The sequence below is a fragment of the Notothenia coriiceps genome, unplaced genomic scaffold (genome assembly GCF_000735185.1).
Source record: "Notothenia coriiceps isolate Sejong01 unplaced genomic scaffold, NC01 NC01_scaffold00031463, whole genome shotgun sequence".
NCBI classification, from domain to species: Eukaryota; Metazoa; Chordata; class Actinopteri; order Perciformes; family Nototheniidae; genus Notothenia; species Notothenia coriiceps.
The window spans coordinates 209,693-225,536 of record NW_011364164.1 but is presented as its reverse complement, the minus strand read 5'-3'; the positions used below and the strand labels follow the sequence as shown (position 1 = coordinate 225,536).

The 15,844-nt window shown below is 46.7% G+C and overlaps 1 protein-coding gene across 1 annotated transcript in view; it reads left to right on the top strand.

Annotated features, from left to right (window-relative positions):
• The window catches only part of camta1a (calmodulin binding transcription activator 1a), a 151,462-nt gene that overhangs the window by 112,305 nt on the left and 23,313 nt on the right, over positions 1 to 15,844 (top strand). Inside the window, exons 4-6 of the mRNA XM_010787918.1 lie at positions 6,732 to 6,885; positions 11,201 to 11,341; positions 11,920 to 14,219. Of these exons, the coding sequence (XP_010786220.1) occupies positions 6,732 to 6,885; positions 11,201 to 11,341; positions 11,920 to 14,219 (2,595 nt within the window). The remainder of the gene's footprint in view (positions 1 to 6,731; positions 6,886 to 11,200; positions 11,342 to 11,919; positions 14,220 to 15,844) is intronic.

Here is a 15,844-nt window from a genome sequence, read left to right as displayed (position 1 = left end):
GCATTTTTTTTTCTCGCAGGGGCGGACGTTTGATTACCCATTTGTTCGGTGTGTATGTATGTGTGTAGAGGCCAGTGTATGTATGTGTGTGTGTCTCCAGAGAGAGGTCTTGCCAAGCTGAGCTCTGGGGCTGCTCCAGTATCCAGCCCAGTAATAATAATGAGCCCCTCACCATGCTTGACAGAGCACACAGTCTCACCAGTCCTGTGGCCATTGCTGTTCTCCCTGTGTGCAAGTCTCTTGATGCATGTGCAGTGTGAGTTCATATCTACATATATGTGCATTAATGCTCCACTGGTCTGTGCTTGACTGGTTATGTTTTCTGTAACGACCTCAACAGTTGTTGTTGCTGTTTCAGCTGGCAACCGGTTTTATCTATTGTTGTTCAGTGGGCCATTGCAGACGCAGATAGTGGCCAGGTTGGACTGTCTTGCTGCTGGACACACATCAGTCCTCCCGGTGACTCCCTGTTAAGAAATGCACCAGCACATCTCCCCTGGCTGCTCCTGTGAAGTTCTGATTTGCTCACAGACACGGGCACAGGCACATAAATAGTGCGCCTTGTCAAGTGACACGGGGAGAATGACGACACACAAAAACAAATCAGACTCAGCTCTGATATGAAAGGGAGCGAGGGCATGAGAGAGGCAGTGGAGAGAGATGGCATAAGCCGTGTTTTCCTCGTCCAAATGAATTGCACTATGCCCCGGGAGGAAGTGATGAAATGGGAGAGTTGAAACGGCTCGAAGAAAGGCAGAGGTTGAGAGGTTATTTCGAGGTGGAAACAAAGAAAATAACCATGAAGAGAGAGCACATCCTCCCTGTGTCTGATAGAGCTCAGTCACTTCCTTCCCCTCCTTTTATTCCAGTGTGACTTGTGTCACCTGGATGGCCACAGAATATTAGGATCAGTGCCATGGGCTTAGCCAAGGCCATTATGGCATGCGGATGGGATTCTGATGGCCCTTTCTCAGCTTGCCCCTGGGCAGCGTGGCCTCTCACTTGGGACCACAACAGCTAATGGAGAGGCTCTGAAAAGGCCTTAGGTAGAATCAGTAGGCTGTAAACTGTGAGTTGAGTTGTGGCGGCTAAAGGGGCTTCAATGCCTCACTGCCCGGCTTACCGCTTGACTTACTGCCTGCCTGCTTGGCATCCAGAATGCACCTCCATATTCAGCCTCTGAATGCTGGCCTTTTGCACCTTTATTGTAATGCATGCAGATGCTTGGCACAGCAACACACACACTCCACCTTTTACTGTGGTGCACTGCACAAATCGAATATTTCAAAGCAGGGAGATGCCACACACAAAAATAGAGGAGCACTCTCTTGCACACTCACTCACAGACATGTAGAAATGCATTCGCATATCTGCACAATTGCACACACAAGTGCACAAACACGTGCACACAAACTCACATACACACACAAAGACTTGTATTCCCCCACCCAGAGTGAAGCAGTTCTGCCCCTCTAAGCTGAGTTATTTAAAGCCCCGCTCTCAACTCCATCGGAGTGATTATGTGCTGCTGAATTAAACATCACAGGCCTCAGCCCCTGGCTTCCTCCGAAACACGCTCAAACATGCTGGCCTCTTCCTGTTCCTCAAAAGTTCCAAGCTCTGCCTTTCATGTTTTTCAGCCAGTACACTAGGTAGTGGAGGTAAGAGGTGGAGTGTGAATCTTCCCTAAATCAGGATCTCCTGCTGGGCATTACTCTGCCATCCCTGCTATATGCTTCGGACGAGGTGAATCGAGGTATTTCACATTAAGAAATCCTCCGTAAACTGGAGCTTACCCCTGGATTGGTACGCACCCCGGGCATCGTTTTAGCTTGGACGTCAGACAGTGTTGTGATTGTTGGAGAGCTGGATGCAGTAGAGGGTGAACTGTAGCAGTTAAGTTGAGCGTTGACTTCAGACACCCTAATTAGGTTGTCTGTATTCTAAAATTGGAACATTTTAACAACAAGTTTGTCATAGAGGGCCCATAGAGAGAGAGGGGGAGAGAGAGAGGGAGAGATAGAGAGGGAGAGAGAGGGAGAGAGAGAGAGGAGGGGGAGGCACGTTGAGATTAGGGGATTGCTCTTCTACCTAGACAGGAGCTTCAGGCTGTTTGCTGCCTTTTCGGGAAGATTTGAGGCGGGGTTTTGTTTACCTTGGTGTGTGTGTGTGTGTGTGTGTTTTTGTATGTGCTGCACTTGTGTTGCCTCATGTTCTGCATGTGTGTGTGCGAGGCTGTGTCTGCACGTGGCAAGGCAGTAGCCGTCCACCCCCATATTCCAAAACACACCCGTTGGCAGTGAGTGATAAAGGTTCCAAACAAAAGCAAGAGGTCTCGTGCCTTGTGGAGGTGAACCTACAGCTCCACAGAGGCAGTTGACCTTGAAATGAGCGGTGGTGTTTGGGGACAGGCGGGGGAGGTCGGTGTTTAAGAGTGTAACCTCAGAGCCAGAGGCCACGAGGCTGCCTAATGACTGGCACCCAATGCCATCCATCACTATGCCACTGCCAGGGCACCTGCCCCCGCACAGCTGAGAGAGCGGAGCTTTAATAACCCCTCGTACCCGTTCAGTGGACCACAGCACAGGACATAAAACACAAACTTATATTACACAGGTGTTCCTTATGTACAGGAGACTGCAAAGACATATGCGAAGATCCACACCACAAAATATAATATGAATTGCAGGCACAGACGGCATGAATATGCAGTCAAAGTAGCAGATCCACTCACACTCACAGCTCATTGCTCTCATTCTGCTTGCATACTGATGTGCACACGCCAAACTAACATACGGATATCTGCCTCTAGACACTCATTCACTCGCTATTTATAATGTAATGTAGGCAGGCGAGGATACATAAAGGCACAGAAACATCCACAAAAACAAATACACCAACACATCCACCTCCCATCTGTATTTACGCCTTGATGCTGAATGTTTGTGACAAAACAATTGACTGTTCCTGTTTTTTTATGATATTTTGCTTTGAAATGGATATCCCTGTAGCCTGCTAGTTCAATTCTCCCATGAAGGAGTGCCTCGTGCCTTTCCCCTTTTGCTTATTCTCCCCATTCCTCCCTCAGAGTAAAAGTGGAAAAGGGGGGCTTTCCCATACCTGAGCCCCTTTCTGCTCTGCTCTTTCCTGTGACAGGCTTTGAAGCCCCCATTCCTGGGTGTGGGTTATTTTATCAGAGAGGAACAAGGTTTCCTCCTGCACTCCCAGGCTCATCCACATTGTATGAAGCATCCCCTCTCAATTAAGATTCTTTCAAGTTAATGGTGTTCTTATCGCTCCTGTGCACGGGTTGTGAAAGCGAGGCCTACTATAGTAGAGTACAACCACAGAGCAGAGCTCCCTGCCTGCCAATATAAGAGATGTTACTCCCATTCTTCTTTCTGTCTCTGCATTTCCAGGTATCTCTTTCTCCAACCCAGTCTGAGCTATAGTGGGGTGTTGGAGTAGTGGCTACATGGAGGTGTTCCAAGAGAGTGGCGGGGTCAAATAAACCTAACCTGACACTCATTACTTTACCACTGAGTTTAGACCCATAGATGTGCTTTGTACTCAACTTAGTTACATCTCAGGTGCAGCTCAGCATACACATATACTAACTCACATTCAGCAGAAAGTAGAAGGTCATTGTAGAAGGTCATCTGTCTGCAACGACATCTAACTCCGTCTGTGTCTTCAGCTCCATTAGCCAATCTCTTGCTTTGTCTTTCCCTCCTCGTCTTTGGGAGTATAACAGGTTGTATGACTTTAGGACGAGGTAGGCAGTCACTGAGAGATCGTAGGAGCACTGGCTGCCTCTATGTGCGTGGGTGCCAGAGAAACCTGTTGCCTGGCTACAACAGCACCTTTATCCTCCGGTTGCGATGGCGATGTCCTGCATATCGCATAAGCGTGTGCAAAAGTATGTGTTGGCACACCAACTTTTTCACGTTTTGCCTCTTGAACTGTGTATTGACTGTGAATGCATTCATGACCGTGTTTTCTCCGTTATGTGCATGCCTGCCTTTGTATGTTGAGGCACTCGTGTGGGATTTGAGAAAGAGAGTAGTGAAAGGAGGGGTAGGAAGGCGCTCCACCACCCACTCAGCAGGCCTTCCGCCCCCATGGCTGACTCCCCAAGACTCTGCTAGTAATTAGCTCAACATCTATCCATCTGTTCAAGGGAGGCGCAGTAAACATTAACACAACACAGCAACATCAAAATGCTGGCTGGAGACATGCTACATTTTACATATACATGATGCGTTCATGCTATGAGGAAGCTATTATGGGAATTGTTGGCAAACATGTCTACAGATATGTCCAACATGTATTTATAGGCTTGATCTCACATACTCACATAGGTGTCATAACAATCACATATATGTGGGTGATGCAAACATCTCCATATCCTCGCCTTCATGCACACCACAGGTTCCTGCGAATGTATCCCAGTCTCCCCTTCCTCTGCGGAAATGAGGTTGGATAGCTGCCCTGAGACCCGCATGGGAAACACAACCAAAAGACTACATTACACAATTAATCAATAAGTTAATGAGATCTCATTTTCTCTGGAAAATAGAATCCAGGCGTAAAAGTTCCCCCTCAGCCGTTTTCCCTCTGCTCCAGGAGAATCAAATCCTGATATTACACTGTAGAAAAAGAAAGTAGCCAGCAGGAAAGTAAATTAAATTACCATCCTGATAGATTTATGTGATGCTTTACATTTTCATTGTGTTGTTTTCCTCTCGGAGTGGAGGTGGGCTCAAGTTGGAAGAGAACTGTTCAATCTGTTGTAAAGTAGGAAGAGGAAGAAGCAGAAACAAGATTGGGGAGAGAGAGAAAGCTCCAGACAGACAAATCGCAGATTCTCTACTGGTAAAGCCCAGCCACACAGATTACGTGTGTTTGGGTGAGCTTTAAGGCTGCCACATGTCTCTTCCTTTGTGTTTTATTGTGTGTGTGCATATTGTTGTGGCTATGTGGGAGAAGGCAGGAAACAGCAGAGAGTGTGGGTGTTGGAAGAAGGAAATGTTTCCACGTGTATGATTGTGTAAAGCTACCCCTTGTATTTCCTGGAGTATCTATGTGTGTGATGGTATGCTAATCAGTGTGTCCTGGCTCGTGTGTGTGTGTCTGCTCACAATCACGCGTGAACTGTGGGTCTATGAATATTCCTCTCCCGCCAGCATTCCCATACATCCACATACGTTTATGCATGATCATAATTGAATGAAGCTGTCCAGATTTGGCACTCTCATTCCAAGAAAAGATTGAGGGCATCTCTTAGCTATTGACACAGCTGGTGATGCCATCTGGGAGCATCACACGCTCCTGGTGCCATCTCCATCCAAACAGGGCAGCAGTCGTCGCCTTGTGTCCATACCAATGACAGGGGACAAGGAAAGCAGCGAGATAACACAGTGTAGAGTCCAGCTCCGCTCCTGGGAGGTCACCTGTCATCCAGAGACTGTTTTACATATTCTTTCCTCCTGTTCCACTACTGGAGCTGTGTCTGCCCAAACACATTGAGATGGTACGTCTGGGATGTTTTAAAAAGGCTGTTTCTTTGGATATGCTTGCCCCGGAACCACACCCTCGTCTGGTGAAAGGGAAGAAAGAAAGAGAGAGGGAGAGGGGGAGGAAGCTGTAGATTAATGGTACACACTGAGAGGGAGCACAGACCTGCAGTAGCAGCACCCTGATTTATTTGCCACTTAGTACTGATGAAGCTTCAAACTGCAGTCACACACACATGTTGTCACGGCATTTTTCTCTATCAAGGACTTTGTTGCTTTGCCTATTCCTGCGTCTTATTAAGCGGCGAGTGCATACATGCAAGTGTGGTTTTGCGTGCATCCTTTTGTTCGTTTTTATTTCTTTACATCAGCTTATTTTTGCCTGCATAGCGGTCAGTTGTAATCAGGGCAGCTTTTATTTATATTCTATGTGTCAGTGTAGGAATATTGTTCTGTATTTGTTTGCTAGGTTCTTGTGGGCTTAGTGACACCCGGATGTTTATAATAAATTGGAGGCGATAAGGACTGGAATGGGAACATTCCCTGTGTGAGTCTTTGCCATGCTCTGTAATCAAAGCTTTTCAGGATAACACCAGCGAATTGATGTTATTCACACGGGCACAACATTCCTTTAAACGCTACCTATTATTCATAAGCTGTCAATTTAGGGAATTTGCCGAGGTAACCCAGTAACAATTTGCAGCCTGCAAATGGTTGAGTTCTGACTTGGTAAATACAGGCAGAGTTAATTGAGGGCATCAACTCACCATGTGGGAGGACTTGACAAAATGCCACAAGTGTGTTACACAAGCACACGTTGTAATTATCACACACACGCACGTACACACAAGCTGACACACACTATTGTACACGTCCAAGGGCACACACATTTGGCGATACAAATAGTGACATAATGAGGGAGATTATTGCTGATTTCTGATCCCAGATTTGTTCTGGTCCCTGCTTGTGGTTCGTGTTGTGCGTTTACTCCTCTGTTCTTGGGCCTGAGTCTTACTATCCAGTGCTCATAGTTCAGCAACATTTAATTTCTCATCAACCAGCTGACTTGTTCCAAATAAAAGCCCTCACGGCTGATCCACAGTATCAATGTGTCACTAAAACTCCATTTATATCTTCAAGAAACCATGCTCTTATACGGACTGTCCATAAAGTAATCTCATCTAACCATCCTCCCTCTCTGTGTGATCCCGACAGAACCCTGATATCGTGCTCGTCCACTATTTGAATGTTCCAGCCATTGAGGATTGTGGGAAACCATGTGGTCCGATCCTGTGCTCCATCAATACAGACAAGAAGGAGTGGGCCAAATGGACGAAGGAGGAGCTGATCGGCCAGCTAAAGCCTATGTGTGAGTATTTGAAAAATCCCATTAATCAATTATGGTCGCCCCAGTCTAAACCTTTATTCATATCCTATAATATAAACAGTTGCTGTCTCCTCTAAAAAGGCCTTAATTGTATTTATATGTCTACATGCATGGGAAGAGTATACATAGTGGCTGTTGTCTGTCTGAGTATGTTATATCAAGTCCAATTTGCTGAAGGCTGGTACACTAAGTGCCCTCAGCACCTCAGTCAGAGCACATCTTATGGCAGTGTTCCTGCAATGTAATATGAGTGTGTGCTCTTCCCGTCTGCTAGTAACGGGTCAGAGTTCAGCTCTTGCCTTAGACCTCTGGCACCACTCTGACCGAGCTGAGAGTGTGCTTCCTCTCTTGCCCAGGAAGGAAGTCGAGGCAGAGGAGGGCAGCAAGCTGGTTATTGATTCATGCTAGTGCGTGGGAGCAAGAATGTCTGACTCGCCAGAAATTCCCCCCTTCGTCTCCCCCCCTACATTGACTTGTTATCAGCTGTACTAATGCTCTGTGAGGCGCACTATGTGTTTTTATGAGTCTCTAGATCTGCCCAAAGATTGAGGCAATGTTTTGGAAAAAATCAGGGTTTGTCTGATGATGCTAATAGCCAAATGGGGACCTTGTGAGGTATTGGAAATCTTTCAGACAGCCGTTAAGATGCCTTTAACAACCACGGTGTGATCCGGGCGTGTCTGGCAGGGGCCAGCAGGGCTGTGACTGATATTCCGATGGCCAATTATTGGAAATGTGGCCAGGTAAAGAGGAACGTGTCAGCAGCTTTAGAAGCACACACATGCTGGCAGAATACAGACGAGTCAGTCATCATTGATGTCTTGGCTATATTGTCATCCCCCTCACTGCTCTGCTTGCTATCAGTTTTAGGACATATTTTAACATAAAGCCTTACCTCAGGACAGCCACTGAACAACAACGGCTTACTGTATTCATTAGATCTGTGGCTTAATGTAAAAACCAAGCACCATTTGCGGTAATGCGTAAAGTCATTAACTTTGGGAGTTGTTGGGACAAAGAGGGGGAGTGTGAGATGCCTTCTAGCTAGGCTACATGAGGGGGCTACATAAAGAGCAAAAAACCTTCTTCTGCTTTCTGTCTTTGCTTTCTGTCTTCCTTCTCCCCTCTATCCCCTTCGCTTTCTCCTGCAACAGCCAGCATGTCAACACTAGCTCAGGGATGGAGCAACATTGCCATCTAGTGGTCCTGTATCATAGCAACCCCAGCAAAAACTTGTGATGAGGTCATGCTGTATTATCCATGCATTATTTCATCTTAAATAATACATTAGCTCTTAACATACAGTGCATTTTTTTCCCAGACTGACCTATATCTTGAAAACGCATTTGCATGTATTAGTAGATAGGGTTTTTTGTATTGCACAGGAATTTTATAATAAGTATGCACTGCTGGGAATATTCTTTTTGTACACAGCAGAATGTCCTTAATGACTCAGAAGATGTATATATGAACTAGCAAGACTTATTTCCATGTTCCCTTAATCAGGAATGTGCAAATCCATCAAACTCTGTAGTTTGAATATTTAGTACACAACTCAAGATTGTAGGAGTGTACAGTACAGTATGTTTGCCACAGTATGTGTGGCTGTATGGAAGGCATTTCTTCTAATATAATATTGAGTATTTTTTATTTCAAAAAGGTTTTTGTCAGCACAGGGACCCTTCATTTAATGTCAAATAGTTATTTTTCTAGAGCATTGTCAACTTTTGCGATATAATTGCCCTATTCCGTCTTGCTCTTTTCTTTTGATATTCTCTGCACCATACTCTAGTGCACCAATCATTTGACACCTCTAATGATACACAAAGACAACAAAGGAAAAATGTGGATTTCATGGATCAGTTGAGCTTATTCTGTCTCAAAAAACTCACACACGTGCTCTCAGTCGCAAAAACTTTCACATGCACGGATGCTCGCATGCGGAAGTGCAAATATAAGCCCTGTGGAACATGGCCTTGTCTGACCTCTGGCTCCTTAACTCCCTGTGGCGTTTGATGAGAAAAGGAAGGAGTCAGGGAGGGAAGAGGGGGGGTGAGAGAGTGGCATCACTACTCAGTCACGCTACAACACCATAGACAAGGCAGCCAGCTTGATTCACTCTTTTGGTCTAATGCTATAAACACGCAGCACTCTCCGCAGCTATGCCCCTAGCCTGCTGACAGATAGCGCTTGAGCGGCTTTAACAAACACTCAGACAGACAGAGGGCCTGTCTCCAGGCAAGACACACACAGGGCCAGAGAGGAACAGACCAAGGCCAGACAGACAGGGCTAGCCATCATGTAAACTATTGTACTCCCCTGTCCCATATAGTGCCCAATGGTGCAGATACAATCAGATGGGATATGTACATGTCGTACAGATCAACTGTGTTGTATCATTAGGGCTGTGTGATACTGCTCGCGACAGGATGCAGTTATCAAGATGATGATGTGACTCGCTTGATGTTTGGTACCTCTGCTGCCGCTGCCACTGGGATTAAACCTTGTGGCACTGCTCCTGTCATGTCTGCTTTGGAACACAACCCTCAGTGAGAAGAGCAGACAGGCAGACACGGTGGTAACTGTACGTCAACAACCCACAGCCACCGGGGTGACGCTCGTCTCGAGGGCTGAGGCGATTCTGGCATGAGGGATCAGGGTGGAGGGGAGATTGTTTGGACAAATAGGGATGGCAGTACATGGTGGATGTAAGCTGTTGTATTAGGCTCTCACTCTTGCTCTGTCACCCTCTCTGCGTCACATCAGCAGAACGGATGCTCCTCTGTCCTGCAGCCTCCCTACTGGCTTTGTCACAGAGGGAGATTCATGACAGCATTTTGAGTTTCCCTGTGTCCCTTTCATCTCTTTGTCAGTATTACTAGCAGCATCTAATTGTACTGTTTGCATAAGCACTGTCACAAGTTAAAGAGTGTGTCAAGCCACACTGTCTAATGGGAGCTCCAGACAGACACAACTATTTGTGCAGTAATTGCAGTGACATCAGATGAAACTCTCCTGTCACTTTTGGTGTCCCGTTTTTTTTTTCAGCTCACCCACTCTAGATAATGTCTGCACAAATCTGACTGTAGAAAAGATCAAAAATGAATCCTGTTAATGTTCCTGTAACCTGCCACAGAGAGTCGTCTGAGGAGTGTTTGATCTCAACTTGATCACAGACGTTTTGCTGACATCTGCTGGTGGCCAGCCTGTAATCTGCCAAAGGATCTCAAAGCTTAGATCCCTATCACAGTCGTCCAATCAAGTTTCCCTGTCTCTTTTTTTCACTCGCCTTGACTAGCTTTGTCTTTAATCCGCATTACGCTCACCCTCTTACAATGTTTCCCACTGCTTTTATCGCATAAGAAAACAGACAGGGACGCAAACCTGACTCTCCTTATACATATCTCTCTTGCATATTTAGCCACAGCAGCTTCTGAAGTGAAGAGACCTTGAATTAAAACTAGCTTGATTTTGTTTGACAATCTAAATATGCTTTGCTTCTCAAATATTACCTTTTCTTCCCTGGCTGAGAGCCTGAGCGTTGCAGCTCTCATTGGTGTCTCCTACACCCTTTCAACCACTGAAACCACGATCTGTCTCATCAAAAGGTGTGGCTGCTTGGCAAACAGAGCGGTGAAAAGCAAGTAGAAGTTGCTAAGGACGTGTGACTGAGGCAGGGAGTGGAGCTTTACATGAGAACAGCTCTCTTTCTTTGCTTGGTGCAGCAGCATTAGCAGAGGCTAGATGACATTACTCCCCAGAGGCGGAGGGTGAGAGAGGAAAGATTGTGGCTGCTGTCACCTTCATGAGCACTCACAGAGGGGAGCGGGAGACATGACAACACGAGAGGGGGAAGTGCAGTACAGAAAGTGCACAGGGATTACAGTGAGGAGAAAGACGAGAAAAGCAACTGGCCCAATGCAACAGAAAAAATATGTAAAAGTTAATGTAGGTAGGTATATTGCAATATTAATGAAAAGGATGGAGTGGTATGTAGTACAATCAGAACCAAAGGTAGTGCCTCTCACATTTTTGAAACTACTATATTAAAACTGACGTGACCGAGTGAACACACCAAGGCCATTCGGTGGTTTGTTTCTCTTCATGAGGGAGCGGAAGTATTAGTTCCTCTCTATCAAGGTAACTTTGACGATTTTGTGAGGGGACCAGTGAGCAGCATGATGCTACTGGTCTACTGGCCGATAGACAGGGGTGGCAGTGGGTGGGGCGGGGGTTTGGCCTGGCTGGTGGTCTGTTGGGCTGGCTGACGTCTCTGTCTCCTCCTCTCTCCCGGCAGTTCATGGCATCAAGTGGACTTGCAGCAATGGGAACAGCAGCTCTGGCTTCTCAGTGGAGCAGCTAGTGCAACAGATTCTGGACAGCCACCAAACTAAGCCACCTCCCCGGACTCACAACTGCCTCTGCACGGGCACCCTGGGTAAGGGCGCGTGGGTGGGAGGGGGTTTGTTCTCATGAGAGAGCTTAAAACAAAAACAAAAAGGCCATTAGAGATGCAGTTTGTTTTATTGTAGATCAGAGGAGGTGGTTTAGGTATTTTAATGGTAGGCGGTTTATAGTGAATTATTAGTTTCTTTTCTTTTTTTTGTTTATTAATAACCGTATCCGGACCATATCTGAAAGAAAGAGCCCAGCTGTTCCCGGATGTTTCTGCTAATCATTCAAATATTTTCAGCTGTCTAATTTGATTTTGGGCTGTCATTCAGGAACATAATGTAGATCAGCAGTTTATTAATTACTAAGAACCAATCATGTTGTATACCCCTAGCTGCAGCCAAACCCCCCTTACATTTTACTCACTGTTTACCTAAAAGAAAGGCTATTTTAATCACTCAAAGAAAACTTTTCTGACAAAATGAAATATATCATCCATACTTGTGTCCTCCTTGCACAGTAGTCCTTTTTTTTGTTATTTGAATAGCAATAGTTCAGTGGATGTATTTCGTGCCCACCTCATCCAAATAGCCAACCTCTTTTTCTCTGTTTGTCCTCGTATAGGTGCAGGGAGCAGTGTGCACCACAAATGCAACAGCGCCAAACATCGCATCATCTCCCCGAAGGTGGACCCTCGCTCAGGAGGCTACAGCAGTGCTCACTCTGAAGTCCAGAACAACGATGTGTCGGAGGGGAAGACGGAGCACAGCGCCCACGGCGGAGGCAAAAGCTCCGGTGGAGGCGGAGGGGGCAGTGCCAGGGAGAAACGCAACGGCAAAGTCCACAAGCCCATCCTGCTGCACCAGAACAGCACCGAGGTGTCGTCCACCAACCAGGTGGAGGTCCCTGACACCACGCAGAACTCCCCCGTGTCCATCAGCAGCGGCCTCAACAGCGATCCGGACATGGCCGACAGCCCCGTGGTGACAGGGATGAGCCACGTGGCCTCCGTCATGTCTGGCTTGTCTCAGAGCGTCTTCATGTCTGAGGTCACTGGAGACCCTGTTTACAGCATGTCTCCTACTGGGGGTCCCAACACTCACCTGATGGGTGCAGATGCCACCTCACAGGGCATGGTGCTGTCTGTGGGCTCTGATCGTCACAAATTTGCCTTCCCCGGTGGAGGAGTGGGAGAGCCTGGGACTAACGCGGCGGGAGACAGTATGTCCATGATGTCTTCAGCGGGGGTCTCTGAGGAGCTGGTGCTCTCCAGCAGTCTGGATGCTGGAAGCATTAAGATCCCAGAGACCAATATGAACTTTGACCCTGACTGCTTCCTGAACAACCCCAAACAGGGCCAGACCTATGGAGGCAGTGCAATGAAGATAGAGGGCAACTCTTCCTCAACCTCATCTTCCTCCGGTGGCAGCAGTTGCAACGGGAGCATGCAGCGCTCCCCCGCCATGTCAGACAATGGCTACACCTTCAGCTCAGCTATGGTAAAGAATATCAAGATAGAAGACACATCGTTTGAGCAGCAGCTGGCCAAGGAGAGTGGCTACCAGGTGGGTCCGGTAGTGAGCTGCGGGGGCGGGGTCTCTGTGTCATCTGGTGCTGGTTCGGGCCAGGGTAACCTTACTCTGAATACGGCGGGCTCCATGCTTCCTTCTGGTGGGGGTCTGAGTCCCAGCACCACCCTTGAGCAGATGGATTTCAGTGCTATTGATGCCAAGCAAGACTATTCTTCCAACGCTGCCACCGTAAACTATGGTCAGGCCATGTCCAGTCCTCACATGCAACACCAGAGTCGTTCACCCAGCTTCTTCCTGCAAGATTCTTCCCAGACCGGACAGGGCCAGCAGGGAAGGCCCAGCATGGGTCAGAAAACACATTTGATGGAGCACAATTCCCATGACTCTGGAGCGTATATGGGGCTGCAAGTGGTGAAGACGGACTCCCCTGGCAGTAACGGCCACATCCACCACCACCATCAGGCCCACCAGCACAGGCCCAACTGTAATGGAGGCTCCCCCGCAGAGGGGGGCGGTCAGGCTGGCTCTCTCCAGCTGCTACAGTACCAGGGGGGCTATCCTGGGCTGGGTGCTGAGCATGAGGAGGTGGTGGGTCTAGAGCAACAAGGCAATGTGAATTCAGCTCAGGCTGGAGCCACTGAGAATGGAGCTGAGAATCTACTCAAGCCAGGAGACCACATCCAGGCCTGCGGGACAGGAAACGGAGAGGGAGCAGAGCACTACCTGCAACAGGCCTCGGATGGAGGTGGAGGAGGGAATGGAGGTGCTGGAGAAGGAGTAGTAATGCATAATGGTAACAACAATAGTGATGGCAGCAACCGCTCCCAGCAGCAACAGCAGCTGCAGCCCCTCCTCCAGGGCACCAGTATGGTCCAGGGACTCTACAACGCTGTCGGAGCCCACCAGGGCCTCGTTGGAGCGGCCAGTAATGGCGGAGCAGGAGGGACAGGCATGGAGATCAGCCTGGATCACTTTGACATCTCTTTTGGTAACCAGTTCTCTGACCTCATCAATGACTTCATCTCAGTGGATGGAAGTGGAACCACCATGTCAGCTGGTGGGGCCCTATATGCTCACCAGCTGGTCCAATCCCACAGTTCAGATAGTCAAAACACCGCCGGTGGGCCCCCTCAGCAAGGCCAGGAAGATGGAGGGGCCAGGAGCTCTGGCTACAGCCCCTCGGAGCTCTGCCTTCAGCCCTGCTGCAGCCCCCAGTCTCTGAGTGCTGGGGCTGGAGGAGGGGGAAACACCGGAGAGCCGGGCTCATTGTCCTACATGAATGTAGCAGAGGTGGTCTCTGCAGCTGTAGCCCAGGGGGCTCTGGGGATGCTTCAGGCCACAGGCCGGCTCTTCCTGGTCACTGACTACTCCCCGGAGTGGTCCTACCCTGAGGTGAGGGACAGGGCACTTTATTATTTTACAAACATTTGTCTATTTTTGGTTATGACATTTATTGCTGTGGTGTTAGGTCACAATAACTTTACTTTAACTAAAATCAAAGCTATGCTATAAAATGTATTCTAGTTGCATTTCCAGTTTTATTTGTTGAAATTATTTTTGAGATGTGAAATGCAACCATAGACTGCATATAGGAACCGCGTCATCACCCATTGGTTTGTGGAATACGGTTTTGAAGCTTTAAGTTTTGTACTTTGGCCACCACCATCTTGTTTTTTTAACTAGAAATTACCCGAGAATTTGGAGCAAAGTATAACCAAACTCTAAAAAAATGACATCTACTGCAAAAGAGTTTTTCCGTTGAATCGCCCAAAAGAATACATTGCTATTTATTTATTGACTGTAAATAGGACGACAATTTACTGAACCTTATGTTATATTGAAGAAGACTTGAAACCATCGATTGAGAACATAAACTCAGGAGTAAAAAGTTGACTACGGTCATAAATTAAGTGAGAGGTAGGGTCATTTTCTCCGTCTTTCTGCAACCATTGAAGTCACGCCTTGCTGGCTATTACAGATAAAGTGAGTTTCACATTGACTTCACTCTTTAGACCCAGAGGCTACTCCATGGTCCTAAGACTAGAATTTAACCCAGGAAATTTCAGTTATATGGCATGCACTGTTGAAACACTAACAAGGCGCTCCAAAGGGGAAATCCTTGATATTATTTTACATGAAGATAAAAACCGACAATCAGACTAGAAGTTATTCTCCTTTCTCTTTTTTCTCTAAGCTTGACACAAAATGACGCATACATCCTTATCTGTTCAGACATAAACATAAACCTGTCATGGAGATGAAAATATGTTTCTCTCATATATTTTAAGTAATAAAGCTGGTTGATTTTGGTGCCTCTCAGTCTGCGGCTATTCGTTAGACTCCATATATGGAATCTGGATTTAAGAGTTCATCTGTACACTGATTAAACTTCTCTTATTTAGGACGAAATCTTTGCTGGCCTTTGAAGTTGGTAGAATTGTACTGAAATATTTATACAAAAAAAGTATGTATTATAACTATGTTATAGATTCTATAATAAATCCCAATATGATAACTTGTGCTAAAAAAACTCCCTTCTTTCATTATTATAAGTAATGGAAAGACTTGTCAGTATTACAATTATGTGGTCAATAGTAATACCCTCTTCCAACCTCTAGAGGGCAGCAGAATTCTTTTATGTGTTTTAGAAAATGTGTGTATTGAAATTACGTTGGTTGTCCACATGATGGCAGCAGAGATCAGTTTCAGAATCGTTTTCTTTATCCTGATGTAATTCTTTACTTTGCACACCAGATGGCAGTGTAACAACACATAATGTAAGCAGGGGTACTTGGAATGAGCTCCCCATTGAAATCAGGACAACAGAAAGCTTACACATCTTCCGGCGCAGACTAAAAACTCATCTCTTTCGACTCCACTTCGAGCGATAGAATTACTAACAAAGAATGACTGACAAAGCACTTATATACTAATAAAGGACTGGCTTATCTAAAGCCAGTTGAGTAGCACTTGAAATGTTTTGGCTCTATGAAACCTGATGTACTTATATGATTCTG